At 40.6% G+C, this 19,644-nt stretch overlaps 2 protein-coding genes across 14 annotated transcripts in view; both read left to right on the top strand.

Moving 5' to 3' along the window:
* FNBP4 (formin binding protein 4) overlaps window positions 1-2,977 on the top strand; it is a 44,727-nt gene extending 41,750 nt beyond the window's left edge. For both annotated transcript variants that reach the window (XM_030333970.1, XM_030333971.1), the window contains exon 17: window positions 1,910-2,977. In XM_030333970.1, the coding sequence (XP_030189830.1) occupies window positions 1,910-2,000 (91 nt within the window). In that variant the 3' untranslated portion in view covers window positions 2,001-2,977. The remainder of the gene's footprint in view (window positions 1-1,909) is intronic.
* Window positions 2,978-3,284: 307 nt separating this feature from the next.
* Window positions 3,285-19,644, top strand: part of AGBL2 (ATP/GTP binding protein like 2) — a 47,089-nt gene continuing 30,729 nt past the window's right edge. For 3 of the 12 annotated variants that reach the window (XM_030333980.2, XM_030333982.2, XM_030333981.2), the window contains exons 1-6: window positions 3,285-4,764; window positions 4,951-5,083; window positions 5,345-5,408; window positions 6,594-6,728; window positions 11,086-11,139; window positions 11,877-12,062. In XM_030333980.2, the coding sequence (XP_030189840.1) occupies window positions 5,048-5,083; window positions 5,345-5,408; window positions 6,594-6,728; window positions 11,086-11,139; window positions 11,877-12,062 (475 nt within the window). In that variant the 5' untranslated portion in view covers window positions 3,285-4,764; window positions 4,951-5,047. Of the gene's footprint in view, window positions 4,803-4,950; window positions 5,142-5,344; window positions 5,409-6,593; window positions 6,729-11,085; window positions 11,140-11,876; window positions 12,063-19,644 lie in introns of those variants that run through there. The other 9 variants (XM_030333978.2, XM_030333972.2, XM_030333973.2 and 6 more) reach the window with 8 other exon arrangements.

The following is a 19,644-nucleotide window of genomic DNA, read 5'->3' as shown; positions in this document are numbered from 1 at the left end:
ATTTCAGATTCATCTTTGATAGGTTCTAGCTTATCATTGCTTCTGGTTCTTAACATTTGCAACATTCATAAATGTAATACTTAACGAAACCATTTGGAAGAGGATAGCCATCTTTTGTTTCCTAATTGAAGGCATTTTTAGTTTTAGATATATAAACACCAATTAGAATGGTCACTGTAAGAGGTTTTTTGTTCCTAAAATATCTATTTCTGCAGTCATTATATACCTGCTTTCAGCATTTGTCTACTTGTAAACCCTCTGAAATGAATTTTAGCATACAGCATCATAAAACCTGAAGGATTCCTGTCATGTGTCATTTTAGGGAAATGACATAGTCCTGGTTCTTTTTGTTTGTTTGTTTTTTGTTAATATTTATTTTTGAGAGAGAGCATGAGCAGGGGAGGAACAGAGAGGGAGGGAGACACAGAATCCGAAGCAGGCTCCAGGCTCTGAGCTGTCAGCCCACAGCCTGATGTGGGACTCGAACTCACAAATCCTGAGATCATGACCTGAGCTGAAGTCAGGTGCTTAACTGACTGAGCCATCCAGGCACCCCAGTCCTGATTCTTGTTACAAAATAATTGGGTGGTGGTGTTCCTTTTTAATGAGAAAAATTATACTTCTTTTTTTGTTAGAGATACACTGTTCACACATGAATCTCAAATTTGAGAAAATTCATCTAGGATGTGGTCCTCTTCATACCCATAGTCTGAAATGTTACTTACCCAATAAGTTTTACCATCATAGTTATTAGAATGTACAGTGCCACTGTCTGTTTGCTTTTATCTTTTGGTTTGTTTAATACTTGCAAAGCAAAGCAGGGGCACCTGGCTGGCTCAGTCGGTAGAGCATGCAACTCTTGATCTCGGGGTCACGAATTCAAGCCCCACTTGGGGCAAATAGTAATAGTATGGGGGGGGGCGTACTATGAATGAAGATGTTGCCTCCAGACTCTTACTTCCTTGAAAGGTTACATGCTTTTTGGGGGCAACACAATAAGAAAGCTGGGGATGCTGTTACTGAGAATTTGTGCTTTTGCCTCATCCTTGTAGGCGATTCTGTTACTTGGTTTTCTTATTATTTTAGTCTTTTTGGTATTGCTGGGAATTGAGTAATGATTAATTCCTACAATGATGAAATAGGAAACTATTTCAAAATGATAGGTGGGGAATCACAAAAGGTACTGTATTTAGATTATTTTAGATTTATAAAGATTTATAAAATGGATCCAATGCACCCGTTCTAGTAATTATAGTGTCTGAGTTTAACGTATTTTGAAGATGATTGAAGAAGCTATGAGATAGCAATGCTTACAAATAGAACTGTTCGAAAGAGAATTTCAAAAACATTATATCCAAAGGTCTTTGATAGTAAGTTGAAGGTTAAAATATATCTTTCCTAAAGAATTGTAACTCCTTGGGGCTAAGAAAAACTTTCACAAGAATTGTTGTATTCCTTCAATGTGACTTTAATGGTTACTGGAGATAGATAAAACTAAGCATGCACTCACGTATCCCTAAAACTGTAGAGAGTATATCTTTGGTTGACCCATCAGAATTAAGAAATTTGATGAAGAATATGCTGGTACTTAGCTGAGAAACTTTTCTTTAAAACTTTATTTTTGAGAGAGAGAATGAGTGTGACTGGGGGAGGGGCAGAGAAAGAGGAGGAAGGAGACGTCAGTGCAGAGGCTTGATCTCAGTTCTTGACCTCCTGACCTGAGCCATAATCCAGAGTTGGACGCTTAACTGACTGAGCCACCCAGGCACTCCTGAGAAACTTTTGAAGCATTGTAATGAACGTAGTTGTGATGGGTCAGATTTTCAGTGTTAGGTAGTGGCTTTTGTTAGGAAATAAACAGTTTCGTATTTTTTCTTTCCAGTGAATAATCTGTATGTTGTTTTCACAGTGGCATGGCAGAGAGAAATGCTAATTTTGAAGCGCTTCCTGAGGATTGGCGAGCAAGACTGAAGAGAAGGAAAATGGCTCCAAACACATAGTTTGGGGTGGGGTGGAGGTGCTTTTTTTATAGGTTTTTTTTGTTTGTTTTTTTGTGCATTCAGTTCAGAGTCTTAACCAGTTTTACTGTCGTCAGTAAACTAAATGTTATGAGGGAGAGCATATAAATTTCCTGGGCAAAAGCATAGACATACAAAGTTTTCACATTTGTGAAATGTAATTTTTCTGTTTTGCTGAAGGGTGAGGTGAGGTTGACTGAATGCTTTGACATGGCTGCCTTTATTTTCACACTGGCAAACTCAGCGTATTAGGTACATTAACCTCAGATTGGGAACATGTGGTTCATGAGTATAATACCTCAGTGGAGGACTCACTGACAAAAAGTGAAGGACTTTCCTGTCCAGTAGAGGCTCATTTAGTTCCTAGTGTGGCTCTCTCTCATTAACTTCTACTCCAGAACAAGTGCAATTAAGAAGGCAGCTCTGTATTCTGTTTTGCTTAACTGGGATTATCGGAATCTCTGACGTCTTCTTCTAGCCTGCCACCCCTGAAGTGCTGAGGTATATTGAAGTGTTTACCTTGTGCTGACAGATGGCCACACTCTTTAGAGGATTCTCACAGATTCTAGAACTGATAGCTCAGTTATTTCACACACTAGTGGCATATTTAAATCTCAATACAGGCAGCAGCAGGTGTTCATATCTTTAATTTTGAGGATTTCCCCCCTCACATGTGTGGCAGTAAATGTAACAAGAGCCACTGTATGTATTAATGTGTCTCCATTGTCTTAACCTTGTTCCAAAATTCACCTCCCTTTTATGTGAATGTACTCTCCATAAAATTCCAGTATTTAAAAAGCAGTTTACTGTTCTGTACTTTCTATTGTATCACAATCAGGTAAAAGTCACTTTAAACTGAAGAAAAGGCAAATTGTGTTTTAAAGCTGTTTGTATTTCTCCAGTTTCTGACCTTGTAAATTTGTATATATGCACTAATAAAGCTTTTTTTATACTTCTGATTGGTTATCCTTGCTCTTCCAAGCCTGTTATATCATGATTGTACAATCAAGACTTTATTTATTTTTATTTTTTTTTAATTTTTTTTTTTTTCAACGTTTATTTATTTTTGGGACAGAGAGAGACAGAGCATGAACGGGGGAGGGGCAGAGAGAGAGGGAGACACAGAATCGGAAACAGGCTCCAGACTCCGAGCCATCAGCCCAGAGCCCGACGCGGGGCTCGAACTCCCGGACCGCGAGATCGTGACCTGGCTGAAGTCGGACGCTTAACCGACTGCGCCACCCAGGCGCCCCTACAATCAAGACTTTAAGTCCAGTCATACTTTTATCAAATACAGCATAACGCATGTGTAAACACTGAAGAGAACAGCTCTCGGGAAAAAGAGCAGCAGGATCTTGAGTCATTTGTGGGTGGGAGAGCTGTGGGGACGGTGAGAAAACAGGCTTCTAGCACCAGAAGGTACTCTGTGACTTAAATTTTGGAGCTTGTATACTATAATATTAGCTAACGTTTGACCTAAAATCCTGGAAATGATGTGATGTGGTTAACATTTTAAGATTGCTTTATTCCCTCTGACTATAAAAGTAACCTCTACTTTGGTTATATTCATATAAAATTAACCAAAGACAACAGTTAATAGTTTGATTTTTATTCCAGTACCTTTATATGCATAGGAGTTTTGCCTACTGGGTGTCCTGTATATCAGTGTGTTTTATTTTATTTACGATTAATGCAAGTGTTGGGGTGACATTTTGTATATAAACTTTTTCTTATAATTTTACTAGAGCAAATTTCTAGAAAAGCTACCAACTAGCAAAGCTTTTAACTCCCTAGCAGTTCTCTAGACGTGTAGGAGTTGTTGCAGAGCACCAGTACGTTTGTCATTATCTTAACAGAATGGAGCACTTTCTAAAGTCAGATAATTCCATGGTCAAAATGTGTGGTTTCAGTTTTGTAATTTTTCAATTCTAGCTATGGGCTGGTGAGACTATAAGGTCAAAGAAAAGGGGAATCTGCTCCATCTGAGCAACACTTACCAGTTACCTAAACCTAAGGAATGGCAAAGAAGTCTGGAATTACTTTTGAGGCCTGCTAACTGATACTGTATTCACCGGTCTAATTTTGGTTCCCCAGAAGCGGGGCTGCAACTGAAAGGAGGAATCAGTGTGAAGAGCTGGAGGCTGGCCAGTCTTCCACCTTTCCCAGGTTCCTCCCTCATACCCTGGAGGCGGGGCCTCGCTGCCCGGAAGCGTCCGGCCACCCTGCTCTCCCACTTCCGCTCCGTCGTTGCTAGGCTACCGGGCCCTAGCAGCCGAAAGCCGCGGCAGGCGAGCGCTGCAAGCGTGTTTTCTGGGCGCTGAGCGTTTCGGCCGCTGTCCCTGCAGTGAGGTGGCCTCCCGCCTGGCTTAGGCTCCTTTGCCCGGGACGGGCCGGGGAGCGGAGGCGATCGCACCCTTCCCCTGCCTTTCTGGGAAATCTCCACGCCCCCGCCCCTATTCTTCGGGAAACTGCCCCTCACCTCCTTCTCCAGCACCAGAAAGCCCTGAACCCCTGGGTCCCGTTTTCGCGAGCTCACACTGCGGGCCCCTGACCTTTCTTCTCTACCCCGAGGCGACTCCGTCGCATCCCTCTACCCCCCACCCCCCATTCGCAATTCTTTCACTTTCCTGTTGCGTCCTGGTGGTGGGCATCTCTCTCCTCGGAGAGGGAAGCATGGGACCAGCACGGGTCCAGGCGCCTCAGGAGGCAGAGGCTGGAAGACAAACCGCCCTCCCTAGTTCCTCAGGTGTGCGTCCGAGCCTCAGAGTGGGAACCAGTAGCCAGGTGCTTGTATGTGTGAGAAGCTGGGTTGGCAGGGAAGAGGGAGCGATGCGGCAGGGTTTCCTTAAATTCGCGTGAGAGCCGCGCAGGTGGAGGAGGGTGGGGGAGAATATCGGCAGTTTTTTTCAGTTGTCCTGTTCTGGTGTTTTAGCTTCTGTGTAATCAGCTGCCCTTTTGGAAATCGGGCGGGGGTTGTGGCTGGATGCCGGTGTCACTGACTTGTCTTCAGCATAGAATGCAGAAGTAACATGTTCCCAGCACTGGAAACAGAGGTAAAGCAGGAGGTTGGTACACTCCCCTCTCCAGGAACTCCACAGAAATCCAGTACTTCTATATCAGAAGGTATATTCTGGTGGCACCTTTTTCCGGCAGGAGATCTTGATCCCCAAGATAGAATAATTTGCGTGAATGTCTTTCACTCGGTTTGTTTACAGAATCCTTGGGTATACTGTCCTTTGCAACAAACACTTCTTGTGTGCCCTTTGTTAAGAGTTCAATATTACTTGAAAGGACTTTCGTGATTGAGATGACTTTTCCTTTCACAGACTCTTCCTGATCCCTATGAAGACTTTATGTACCATCATCTTCAATACTATGGCTACTTTAAAGGTAATATCTCATTCTTACCTAGCATCACCTTTTCTGCCTTCATGGAGTAAATGGTTTGATTAACTGGAAGAGTTGCACTTGGATGAACTAATGGCGAATTTTTCTAGCATTGTAAGGGAAAGGTGAAGGGAAGTGAAAAGTACTTCCTTTCTCCATTGCTGTACTGCTGTGTGTCACCTCTTTTGAGTGTGTATACAAGAGTCTGTCTATCCTTGGGCCAATACCACCACCCTTTCTTAATTATACCATATGGCATTTAAATAGTCTTGATAATCTGGAAAGACATGTCCTCCATCTTGTCCACAAGTCTCTTGGCTGTTCTTGCCTTTTCCATTGTATTGAATCTGTAGATCAAATTTCAGAAGAAGTGAGAATTTTCTAATACTGGTTCAGCAATCTATGAATGTACTCTGTTTCTTCGTCTACATAGGTGTTGTTTAATGTCTCCCAATAAAGATTTGTAAATTCGTCATGGGACTTTGTATCGTTAGGCTACCATAAATGGTATCTTTTTAAATTTTGATTCTCTTTGTTCCTAGTATCTAGAAATAAAATTAAGTTTCAATATTGATTTTATTTCTATCAACCTTGTTAAACTTTCTTATTAACTGTTTCATTTTTAAAGTGATAATTTGTGGGGCACCTGGGTGGCTCAGTTGGTTAAGTGTCCGACTTCGGCTCAGGTTACGATCTCACAGTCCGTGGGTTTGAGCCCCACATCGGGCTCTTTGCTGGCAGCTCGAAGCCTGGAGCCTGTCCCTCTCTTCTGTGTCTCCCTCTCTTTCTGCCCCTCCCCTGCGCACACTCTCTCTCTCTCAAAAATGAATAAACATTTAAAAAATAATAATAAAGTGGTGATTTGTTGAAAACTGGATTTCCAGTTAGCCAGATTCAAGAGCCCTCAAGACAAAGCAGTTTTGGGCACCTTTCTCTTTCCACTGTACCATGCTGCTTCTCAAGTCTCTCCTCACTGTAAAATGGAGAAAATGATGCTTAGCTCACGTAAGTTGGGATATGAAAGCTTTTTGGAAAATAGGACATGTTCATTGTAAAAGCCTGCCGTGGGTGATGGGTGGTGACAGAAGTAGTGGCGGGTTTGGTAGTGGTCGTGGTTTTGGTATTAACCTAGATGTTACAGGTGATGAACTAGCCTTCCAGCACCTTTGTTTAATTGTCTATTCATAGATCACAGAGGTAGTTTACCAACCTCAGCTACACACCAGCATGTTTGGAAGAATAATCCTCGATACCTGTTGAGCGGCTCTTTTGGAGAAAGACAGGGTATGATACCAGACCCTCTGCAAAAGGAGAAGCTTCTGTGTGAGTAATAATCAGTGTCTGTGAACCCCAGAATTCAGTTGCCTTGAGCAACTCCTTCAGGTATTGAGAAGAACATGGCCTAACTCGAAAGAAGCCAGAGAAGCAGCCTCGGCCACCGTTTCCTGACATCACTCAAAAATGTTCTATCTAGGGGCGCCTGGGTGGCGCAGTCGGTTAAGCGTCCGACTTCAGCCAGGTCACGATCTCGCGGTCCGTGAGTTCGAGCCCCGCGTCGGGCTCTGGGCTGATGGCTCGGAGCCTGGAGCCTGTTTCCGATTCTGTGTCTCCCTCTCTCTCTGCCCCTCCCCTGTTCATGCTCTGTCTCTCTCTGTCCCAAAAATAAATAAACGTTGAAAAAAAAAAATTAAAAAAAAAAAATGTTCTATCTAGATCCACTTTGGAGTATAGGTTTTATTTTTTTATTTTTTTATTTTTTTTAATTTTTTTAACGTTTATTTATTTTTGAGACAGAGAGAGACAGAGCATGAATGGGGGAGGGGCAGAGAGAGAGGGAGACACAGAATCGGAAGCAGGCTCCAGGCTCCGAGCCATCAGCCCAGAGCCCGACGCGGGGCTCGAACTCACGGACCGCGAGATCGTGACCTGGCTGAAGTCGGACGCTCAACCGACTGAGCCACCCAGGCGCCCCTGGAGTATAGGTTTTAGATTAAAATACTATACCTTCTGGATTATCTTTTTCTTCAAATTGTTGGAAAATTTGTTAAGACTCTTTGGTCAAGAGGAGCACATTGATTTTTACACAGATTTGATGGATGTATTTGTTAAGGCAGTTTGCATAATAGTGGTGGAAACCAGGGGACTCCTGGGTGGATCAGCCAGTTGAACCTTCCAACTTTATTTCGGGTCATGATCTCACAGTTCACGGGTTCAAGCCCCATGTCAGGCTCTGTGCTGACAGCTCAGAGCCTGGAGCCTGCTTCAGATTTTCTGTCTCCCTCTCTTTCTGCCCCTCTCCCACTCATGGTCGGTCTCTCTCTCTCTCTCTCTCTCTTTCAAAAATAAACATTAGAAAAAATTAAAGAAAAAAAAAAGAATGGTGGAAACCAATTTCAGCTAGCTTAAGCAAAAAATAAGTTTTCACAAGGATTTTATAGGTTCCTTCTGGAATCTAAGGGCAGGTGTGCAGTTGAAGTTCTCCCTCAATACATACGCAACCAAAAGTCAATTCACTTTTCTTTTCCCCATATCCTCCCCTGATCCCAGTTCAAGCTGCCGTCATTTCTCATTATTGAAACAGCCCCAGTACTTGGTCTCCTGAATTCTTCTCTTGTTTCATGCTAACCCCTTTCAGTCTGTTTTCCAAACAGCATTATTCTTTTTTATATGCAAGTCTGATTGTGCCCTTTTTCTAGTTAAAACCTGTGAATGACACGACTCAAAAGCCATAAAATACTGTGAAGAAAGCAAAATAACAAACTGAAAAAGAAAAAGTTTGCGACAAATATGTCAAAGGATTACAGTCCTTAACATAACAGGCTGTTACAAATCAATATGTAAAAGATGACCAGATAGGAAAATGGGCAAAGACAACCAAAGCAGAAAAAGACATGAGCAAGCCTTTCCTAAAAACAAATACAGTCGACAGGCTTATGGAAAGATGCTCAATTTCACGTCCAATTAAAGGTACAAATCAAAATGTCAAGGTACCGTTTTTTTAATTATGGGATTTGGGAAAAAAGCTTTTTTTAATGACACCTAGTATATATAGGTCAGGGTATGGGGGAACACTCCTCCACTGCTGTCAGGGATGTGAACAGGTAGACTATTTTCGGAAGGCAATTTGACACTACCTGGGAAATTTAGTACAGTGCATGACCCTTGATGCAGCAATTCTATTTTCAGATCTATGTCTGCGCACATCCCAGTGCCCTGAAGGCTCTTCCATTCAGTGTCCCAGGGCTCCTGACAGGGAGTAGAAAGGCAGGGGTTGAGCGAAGGAGTCTCATCTGGGTGGGATGGCTTAGGAGCCAGCTGATTGCCCCACACCCTTCAGTTTCCTCCTGCCCCATTTAACTGACACTCAAGATAACATTCATAAGAAATGATTGCCAGGCTCAATAGAATAAAAAACATGAATGCAAAATCAGCTGGTAGAGGCAACAATGTGAATGAGGTTTAGAGTGTAATTGATAATAGGATGTGCACAGGAACCTGTGGGTGGACTTATAGAAGTCTCCTCCTACGATAAGTTCACCTCAGCCTAACTGCTTCTGTCTACTTTGTTCACAGTAAGGGGTAGTCCTCACAGGACAATGCAGCTGTAAATGCATGATCCTTATAGTAAATTGAGAATCTCAGTGGTATTAAGGAAAAATGATCTTTAGAGCAACCAGACTCCAGACTTTTTTTCCTGTTTTGATCGTTGAAGTAAAGATCTTTTTGCATCATCTTTGTAGCAAAGTATTTTTATGCTGTTGGTTTTTTAACCAGAAAAGAACAAAGAGAAAAAGGAATGGGTTACAATACAATCTGCTTATTTGAAAAAAGAAGAAAAAATAATAAAGAAGGGCACCTAGGTGGCTCAGTCAGTTACTGTTAAGTGGTCCAACTTTGGCTCAGGTGATGATCTCATGGCTCGTGAATTGGTGCCCTACATCGGGCTCTATGCTGACCGCTTAGAGCCTGGAGCCTGCTTTGGATTCTGTGTCTCTCTCTCTGCCCCTCCCTCACTCATTCTCTGTCTGTCTCAAAAATAAATAAGCATTAAAGAAAGTAAATGAATAAAACAAAAGAAAAGGAATATATGTGTAAAGTTGCAAATTCAAATGGCAGAAAAAAAGGAAAATTGAAAGCCCTCCGTGCCCTACTCCTGATAAAGCCATTATTGTCTTAATTCTTTTCATATATCCTCATGTATCTGTGTATTCTTGTCTTTTTAATTACTCACAGGGGATACTATACACAATACTATAATACTATAACTTTGATATTTTTTTTCCGTTTAATAATACACCTTACAGAGCTTTTTCAAATGAGCACACACACAATTTTTTACCTCATCTTTTTTTTTTTTTAACGTTTATTCATTTTTTGAGAGACAGAAAGAGAGCATGAGTGAAAGAGGGGCAGAGAGAGAGGGAAACACAGAATTCCAAGCAGGCTCCAGGCTCTGAGCTGTCAGCACAGAGCCTGACATGGGGTTTGAACTCACGAACCACGACCCGAGCCAAAGTTGGACGCTTAACCGACTGAGCCCCTCAGGCACCTACCTCATCTTTTTTAAGGGCACCTACAGTATTCCACCTGATTAATATGTCATAATTATTTTAACTTCCCTTTTGATGTTTTCGTTGTTTCCACATTTTTGTTATTTGAACATTGCTTCAGTAAGCGTCTTAGTATGTGTAGTTTTTTTCTTTTTAAGTTTATTTATTTATTTTGAGAGAGAGAGAGCGAGCAGGGGAGGGGCAGAGAGAGAAGGAAAGAGAGGGAATCCCAAGCAGGCTCCGCACCATCAGCACGGAGCCCAACATGGGGCTTGAACCTACGAGGCATGAGTTCATGACCTGAGCCAAACCAAAAGTTGGGCATTTAACCGACTGAGCCACCCAGGCATCCCTGTATGTGTATCTTGATGAATTTTTGTGAGAAAATCTGTAAAGTAAATTCTTAGCAGTGGGATTGCTGGATCAATGGTTCTGTTTTTTTTTTTTTTAATTTTTTTTCAACATTTATTTATTTTTGGGACAGAGAGAGACAGAGCATGAACGGGGGAGGGGCAGAGAGAGAGGGAGACACAGAATCGGAAACAAGCTCCAGGCTCTGAGCCATCAGCCCAAAGCCTGACGCGGGGCTCGAACTCACGGACCGCGAGATCGTGACCTAGCTGAAGTCGGACGCTTAACCGACTGTGCCACCCAGGCGCCCCAATGGTTCTGTATTTTAAATGTTACTAGATAAACTGCCAAACTGCTTTCCAGAAAGTTTGTACTGATTTGCCCACTTGCCAGCAGGTTCTGAGAGTACCTGTTTACTTAACACCTGTGCCAGAATGAATGTGAAAACACATAAATACTTTTTGTGTCTGTTAGGTAAAAAAGTAGTATTTCCTTGTCATAGTGGTTTACATTATTTGATGTAACGCTGAGCAGCTTTACCATCTTTTCAAATGTTTATGATCCCCCCTCCCCTCATTAAACTAGGGAAAAAATTAAGAGACAGAAAAAACAGGGCCCTGAAATTAAAAAGAAAAAATTTTAGAGAAAGAAAAGAAAAAAAGAAGGAAAAATGGGGCCCTAAATGGGGGTGGAGGATGGAAAGGGATAGGGAAAGAGGGAAGAAAAAAGAAAGTCACAGATCCCTAGGACAAACCATGCCTCCTTCTTCCTCTTTCTAGGGCCCACCTGTATATCTTCACCTGTGCATAGACAGATAGAAGCTGTGAGCAGAGGTATTCCATGTCCTTCCAGACCCGAAAACTCATGCTGCTGCTTTACAGAAATACGTCTTCACTCCCTGCTCTCCCCTCCAGATCTGGCACTCACCACACCCAGGGGCTTTTGGCCTTTCCTTCCCCCTCTCCTTGCCTTTCTTTGCCTTCTTCCTCTCATTTCTCTTCTTTTTCTCCGTCCTGGGAGCCTCTTTTCCTCCTTTCTTTCTCATTCTTTTCCCCAAGAGCTCATCTTTCTCTCCTGCCCCTGCTCGCTCTTCTTCGTTAGTGTCTGTGTCCTCCCAACCATTGTATTTTGAATTTGAAAGTTAATTTGTAGATTATTTCTACAAATTAGTTAATAGTTATTAGTGTTGTTAATAAAGTCTTACGTACTTTTCTTTAAAACGCTAACAGATGAAATGCAGTTTCCTCTTTTGCCTCTCTCTAAGCAAAAATAATATGACATAATTTGATTTAAAAAACAAAAAAGTTTCTTCTAACTTACTCTAAACCTTTACATTTAAATATTTAATAGACTGTGTAGAATTTTAATAATGTAGAATTTTAACTTTGCATAATGTCAATGCTGTCGTCTTGGACTAAATCTCCTTCTTGAAGGAGACACCTGTCTTAGGATTGTGCACCTGTGCTCATATTTTAATACAGTGCTTCAAGTTACTTGGTTGTCACAGTTGAGCTGTAAAGTCCCCAAGGAGAAAAGGAAAGCTATTCACTCATTCCCTTTCTCTCTGCAGATTCTCTTATGCTTAGTTCACCACTTCTTAGGAGCAGGCAGCTTCTTCATGATGAATTTGGTGAAGTCAACCCATGTCTTCGAGAACCCCGAGATCTCTTTACCTTCTTCTCTAGCAGCGGGCCTCTGCAGGCTCCGAGATGGCCAATAGAATGTGAGGTCATCAAGGAAAACCTTCATCATATTGGTAATGTGACTTCTGTGTCGCGGTGCTGTCCTGACAGACATTATTATGAGAACCTATTAAGTCCAGCATACCGAAGTACAAGGCAGGACAGATTCAACATCTGTTAGCTCATCCTGAAATGATTAAGCCCTGGGAAACTGATATACACTGGTCAAAGTAAAAGTTACACTAATGTGTAAGCTCAAATGCTTCAGGGTTTATTGGAATGGAGGGATACCTTTCTAGAAGCCGAAATATATCAGTACTTACATCTGCCTCAGTATTAATATGCTTGAGTTTTAGGAATTGTATTTTTTTTTTGACTCAAAATCACATGATGTAACATTTTTTTTTTACTTTTTTTAACTATTAGAATTTATTTATTAAATGTTTTATATGTCATCTTTAGATATTTTCTATTATGATCTTTTCATTTGTTTATTTTATGTTATTATTATTATTTTTTAATTTACATCCAAGTTAGTTAGCATATAGTACAACAATGATTTCAGGAGTAGATTCCTTAGTGCCCCTTACCCATTTAGCCCATCCCTCCTCCCAGAATCCCTCCAGTGACCTTCTGTTTGTTCTCCATATTTAAGAGTCTCTTAGGTTTTTTTTTTTTAAATTTTTTTTTTTCAACGTTTATTTATTTTTGGGACAGAGAGAGACAGAGCATGAACGGGCGAGGGGCAGAGAGAGAGGGAGACACAGAATCGGAAACAGGCTCCAGGCTCTGAGCCATCAGCCCAGAGCCCGACGCGGGGCTCGAACTCACGGACTGTGAGATCGTGACCTGGCTGAAGTCGGACGCTTAACCGACTGCGCCACCCAGGCGCCCCAAGAGTCTCTTAGGTTTTTGTGCCCCTCCCTGTTGTTGTATTATTTTTGTTTCCCTTCCCTTATGTTCATCTGTTTTGTCTCTTAAAGTCCTCATATGAGTGAAGTCGTAATGATATTTGTCTTTCTCTGACTAATTTCACTTAGCATAATACCCTCCAGTTCCATCCTCATAGTTGCAAATGGCAAGATTTCATTCTTTTTGATTGCCGAGGAATATTCCATTGTATATATATATACCACATCTTCTTTATCCATTCGTCCATTGATGGACATTTGGGCTCTTTCCATACTTTGGCTATTGTTGATAGTGCTATTATAAACATGGGGGTGCATGTGCCCCTTTGAAACAGCGTACCTGTATCCCTTGGATAAATACCTAGTAGTGCAATTGCTGGGTTGTAGGGTAGTTCTATTTTTAATTTTTTGAGGAACCTCCATACTGTTTTCCAGAGTGGCTCCACCAGCTTGCATTCCCACCAGCAATGCAAAAGAGATCCTCTTTCTCCGCACCCTCGCCAACATCTGTTGTTGCCTGAGTTGTTCATGTTAGCCTTCTGACAGGTGTGAGGTGATATCTCATTGTGGTTTGATTTGTATTTCCCTGATGATGAATGATGTTGAGCATTTTGTCTTGTGTCAGTTGGCTATCTGGATGTCTTCTTTGGAGAAGTGTCTATTCATGTGTTTTGTCCATTTCTTCACTGGATTCTTTGTTTTTTGGGTGTTGAGTTTGATAAGTTCTTTATAGATTTTGGATACTAACCCTTTATCTGATCGGTCGTTTGCAAATATCTTCTCCCATTCCATCGGTTGCCTTTTATTTTTGCTGATTGTTTCTTTCGCTGTGCAGAAGCTTTTTTATTTTGATGAGGTCCCAATAGTTCATTTTTGCTTTTGTTTCCCTTACCTCTGGAGACATGTTGAGTAAGAAGTTGCTGCGGCCGAGGTCAAAGAGGTTTTTGCCTGCTTTCTCCTCAAGGATTTTGATGGCTTCCTGTCTTACATTGAGGTCTTTCATCCATTTTGAGTTTATTTTTGTGTGTGGTGTAAGAAAGTGGTCCAGGTTCATTCTTCTGCATGTCACTGTCCAGTTTTCCCAGCACCACTTGCTGAAGAGACTGTCTTTATTCCATCAGATATTCTTTCCTGCTTTGTCAAAGATTAGTTGGCCATACGTTTGTGGGTCCATTTCTGGGTTCTCTATTCCGTTCCATTGATCTGAGTGTCTGTTTTTGTGCCATAGGAGTTGTATTTTTACTAGCCTTGGTATAGCTGATGAACACTATACATACCAGAACATAGTTTTTACTGTTTTGTTGTTGTTGTTGTTGTTAGATTTTTTTTGTTGGTTTTTTTTTTTAAGTAGGCTTAAACCCAGTGTGCAGCCCAGTGCGGGGTTTGAACTCACGATCCTGAAGATCAAGACCTGAGTTGAGATCAAGAGTCAGACAGACACTTAGCTGACCGAGCCACACAAGCGCCCCAGTTTTGGCTGTTTTGGTTTTTTTAGAGAGAAAGAGAGGTAGGGTGCAAGTGAGAGAGGGGCAGAGAGACAGAGAATCCCAGGAGGGGCAGAGAAAGAGAGGGAGAGAGAGAAAGAGAAGCAGGGCTCATGCTCGCCTGAAGCAGGGCTTGTGCTCACACGAAGTGGGACTAGAGCTCACCTGATGTGGGAATCAAACTCATGAACTCCAAGATCATGACCTGAGCCAAAAGTCAGATGTGTGACCATTAAGCCACACAGGTGTCCCAGTTTTGACTGTTTTTAATTGTATTTTGAGTTTATTGGAGTGTTTTTGTGGAAATGGTGGAGACTAGTTTTGTGAGATTGCTGGTCATACGTTTGAGCTCTTGGTGCAGATACAATCTTCAGCATTCATTATGTGAGGGTTTCAGAAGTGGGTTGCATTGAAGTGGAGACTTTTCTAATGGCTGGGATGCCTACGTCTATCAAACATTATGTCTCTGCTTTAGACTGCTAGATAAACAACTGGATGTTTCTTATTCTCACACTTCCCTCTTATAATATTCATTCAATGTATATTTAATAAGCATCTGCCATCTGCTAAGTGCAGTGCTTGGTGTTACAGATATAATGATAAACAAATGGAGACACCGAGAGTTCACATACTGGTGGGGTTGTTGAAGATACAACCAGGCAATTGCTTAGAGTTTAGTCCCTCTGGGAACGCTTAACACCAGCCTGGAAGATTAGGGAGGGTTTCCCAGAGGAGATGACACATATACTGAGATCTGAAGGATGATAAGTTACAAGTAATCCACCTGAGAAGGTCAAAGAAACTATTCTAGTTAGAGGACATAGAAGAAGAGCATGGCATGTTTGAGCAACCATGGAGCATTGAGCATGAAAGACAGGAGATAAAGCTGAAAATAGAGGGAACTTCTCAGTGTCTTAACTGGGCACGGGATTCTGCTCTTAAGGTGTTTGGAAATGGAGGGTGAATTTTGAGTTCGTATAATAGCTGAGAAGTCCTAAGATCAATTTTTAGATAAAAGTCTTAGTTGATGTGGCTGAACAATAGGATTTTGCTTTTCTCTGTATAAAATAAGCAAAGAAAATTCCTGTGAGGATTTTGGATGCAGTTCCAAGAGGGGGAAAAGGTGGGAAACTGGAATTAAATAACCACATTATTGCAGTGGTAATCCACAAAAGCACTAGATTTTTATTTATTTTTTTAAGTACTATGCCCAACATGGAGCTTGAATCCAGAATCCCAAGATCAAGAGTTGCACCCCAGCACTAGATATTTTAAAAGGCAATTCTTTTTAATTTCAAGGAAATTTGATAACAAGCACCTTATTGTTTAAACCAAATTGACACCCTCATCATTTCCCATCTCTTTAAACATAAGAAATTAGCATTGTTTTTTTTCATTTTTTTTAATGTTTTATTTTATTTTTGAAAGAGAGACAGAGCACAAGTGGGGGAGGGGTACAGAGAAAGGGAGACACAGAATCTGAAGCAGGCTCCAGGCTCCGAGCTGTCAGCAAGAGCCCGACGCGGGGCTCGAACTCACGAACCATGAAATCGTGGCCCTGAGCTGAAGTCAGACACTCAACTGACTGAGCCACCCAAGTGGCCCAAGCATTGTTTTTTAATGAGTTGCATCTTTATTATTTATTTTGTCTTTATTTTTTTATATTTAGTCAGTCAGAAGATAATATTAGAAGCAGTAAAGAACTGCAGGGTTTTTTTTTTTTTTTCATGTTTATTTTTGAGAGAGCACGCATGTGAGTTGAGGAAGGGCAGAGAGAGAGGAAGACAGAGGATCTGAAGGAGGTTCTGTGCTGTCAACCCAGAGCCCAGTGTGGGGCTTGAAATCATGAACCCTGAGATCATGACCTGAGCCAAAGTCAGATGCTTAACTGACTGAGCCACCCAGGTTCCCTAAGAACAGAAGTTTTAAGCACAGATTTTGGAGTGATTCCAATGAGGTTCTAGGCCCAGATCTGCCACTTACTAGCTGTATAACCTTGAGCTCATTTTTTTTTTCATTCAAATTTATTTAAACTGAAAAAAAAAACAAAAACTGGTTACCCATTTCTCCTGTCTACCTCTGGCAACCACCAATGAGCTTATTTCTTTGGTTTTGTTGTTTGTTTTGTTTTTTAAATCCAATATGTAAGAGAGATCACACAGTATTTGTCTTTCTCTGTCTGACTTATTTCACTTACCACAATGTCCTCAAGGTCTGTACATGTTGCAAATGACAAGATTTCATTCCTTTTTTGTGGATGAATAATATGTCATTGTGTATTTGTACCACAATTTCTTTGTCCATTCATTCATCAATGAACACTTAGGTTATTTCCATATCTTGGCTATTATAAATAATGCTGCAGTGAACATGGGGGTGCCCTTATGTTTTTGAGTTAGTATTTTCATTTTCTTTGGATAAATACCCAGAAGTAGAATTGCTGGATCATATGGTAGTTTTATTTTACAATTTTTTTTAAGTTTTTTTTTTTTTTTTTTTAAGACAGCAAGAGAGAGCACAAGGAAGAACAAGTTGGGTGGGGGGGGGCAGAGACTGAGGGAGAGAGAGAATCCCAAGCAGGTCCCACATTGCCAGTGCAGAGCCCTACACAGGGCTCAAACTCAAGAACCATGAGATCATGACCTGAGCCAAAATCAAGAGTCAGATGCTTAACCGACTGAGCCACCCCTATTTCATGATTTTTTTGAGGAACCTCCATACTATTTTCCATAGTGGCTGTACCAATTTACATGCCCCGCCAACAATAGGGTTCCCTTTGCTCCACATCCTCGCTAACATTTGTTATTTCTAGTCTTTTTGATGATAGCCATTCTAACTGGTATGAGGTGATTTTCATTGTAGTTTTGATTTGCATTTCCCTAATGATTATGATGTAGAGCATTTTTTCATGGCTCTGTTGGCCATCTGTATGTCTTCTTTGGAAAAATGTCTATTCAGATCCTCTGCCCATTTTTTAATTGGAATGCTTGCTTGTTTGCTATGAAGGTGTATGAATCCTTTATATATTTTGGATAGTAGCCTCTTATCAGATATATTATTTGCAAATATTTTTTCCTATTCACTGGGTTGTCTTTTCATTTTGTTAATGATTTCCTTTGCTGCACAGAAACTTTTTAATTTGATGCAGTCCCACTTGTTTATTTTTGCTTTTGCTGCTTTTGCTTTTAGTGTCAGATTAAAAAAATAATCACCAAGGGGCACCTGGCTGGCTCAGTCAGTAGAGCATGTGACTCTTGATCTTAGGGTTGTGAGTTCAACCCCACATTGGGCATGGAGCCTACCTGAAAAACATCATCACCACGACCATTGCCCAGCAGCTTACTGCCTATGTTTTCTTCTAGGAGTTTTATGGTTTCAGGTCTTAAATTCAAGTCTTTAATCCATTTTGAGTTTAATTTTTTGTATGGTGTCAGACAGTGTTCCAGTTTCATTCTTTTGCATGTGACTGTCCCATTTTCCCAACACCCTTTATTGAAGAGACTGTCCTTCCTCATCATATATTCTTGGCTCCTTTGTCATCAATTAATGGACCATGTATATGTGGATTTACTTCTGGGCTGTCTATTCTGTTCCATTGATATATGTGTCTGATTTTATGCTAATACCATACTGTTTTAACTACTGTAGCTTTATAATATAGTTTGAAATCAGGGAGCATGAAGTCTCTATCTAGCTTTGTTCTTCTCTCAAGATTGCTCTGGCTACTCAGGGTCTTTATGGTTCCATAGAACTTTTAGGATTCTTTGGTCTATTTCTGTGAAAAAATGCCATTAGAATTTTTATAGTGACTGCATTGAATCTGTATATTGATTTGGGTAGTATGGACATTTAAAAATATTCTTCAAATACACGAACATGGAATATCTTCTAATGTATTTGTGTCTTCTATTTTTTTCATTAATGTCTTACAGTTTTGAATATACAGGTCTTTTACCTCCTTAGTTAAATTTATTCCTAGGTATTTTATTCTTTTTGATACAGTTGTAAATGGGATTGTTTTCTTAATTTCTTTCTGATAGTTCATTACTAGTGTATAAACATGCAACATGTTTTTGTATTGATTATAGTGATTTTGTATTTTGTATATTTACTGAATTTATTTATTAGTTCTAGCAGTTTTTTGATGAAGTTTTTACTATTTGGGGGAGTTTTTGAGAGAGAGAGAGAGAGAGAGAGGGGCATATGAAGAGGGAGAGAGAGAATCTTAAACAGGCTCCACACCCAGCACAGAGCTCAACGCAGGGCTCAATCTCACGGCCCTGGGATCATGACCTGAACCAAAATCAAGAGTGGGACGCTTAACCAACTAAGCCACCCAGGTGCCCCTTTAGTGTTTTTTATGTACAGTATCTTGTCATCTGCAAATAGTAACAGTTTGACAGTTTTACTTTCCTTTCCAATTTGGATGCCTTTTATTTATTTATTTTTTCTTGCCTGATTACTTCAGCAAGAACTTTCAGTACTATGTTGAGGAAAAATGGCGAGTCAGCATCTTTGCCTTTGCCTGATCTTAGAAGAAAAGCTTTCAACTTTTCACATTTGAGTATGGTTTTAGCTGTGGACTTGTCATATATGGCCTTTATTATGTTGAGGCTCCCTCTATACCCACTGTGTTGAGTTTTTATCATAAATGGATGTTAAATTTAGCCAAATGGTTTTTCTGCATCCGCCAAGATGATTGATGATTGTTATCCTTCATTTTGTTAATGTGGTGTATCACATTATCTAATTTGCAGATGTTGAACCATCCTTGCATCCCTGGAATAAATCCCACTTGATCAATTTATATGATCCTTTTAATGTATTATTGAATTTCATTTGTGTCTTTATATGCTGTTGGCTTTCATCAATGGCTACTGTAGTTAAAATGATACTGAGAGTTGCCCAAGTCACATACGAGAAATCTTTTAGAATTGAGTGTTACTGAAAAAGCTTTGTTTCTTCTGAAATAGTTGATATACTTGTTCCTCTATGGTAATATAAATTATGTAGCTGATCATATTTTCCTGCCTTTAAAAAGAACTTTTGGGCACCTGGCTGGCTTAGTCAGTAGAGTACGTGACTCTTGATCTCAGTGTTGTAAATTTGAGCCCCGTGTTGGGTGTAGAGATTACTTAAAAATACAATCTTAAAAATAATTGCCAAAGAGAAAGAAGCTCAGGGCCAAATTTTGAAGAGTTGTTAGAGCAACTATAGATCAACTATATTGACCTTTCTGGCTTATTTTTAAGTTTTCTATT

Source organism: Lynx canadensis, chromosome D1 (genome assembly GCF_007474595.2).
Source record: "Lynx canadensis isolate LIC74 chromosome D1, mLynCan4.pri.v2, whole genome shotgun sequence".
NCBI classification, from domain to species: domain Eukaryota; kingdom Metazoa; phylum Chordata; class Mammalia; order Carnivora; family Felidae; genus Lynx; species Lynx canadensis.
Note: the sequence above shows the minus strand (reverse complement) of the source record. Positions and strands in the feature narration are given on the sequence as shown.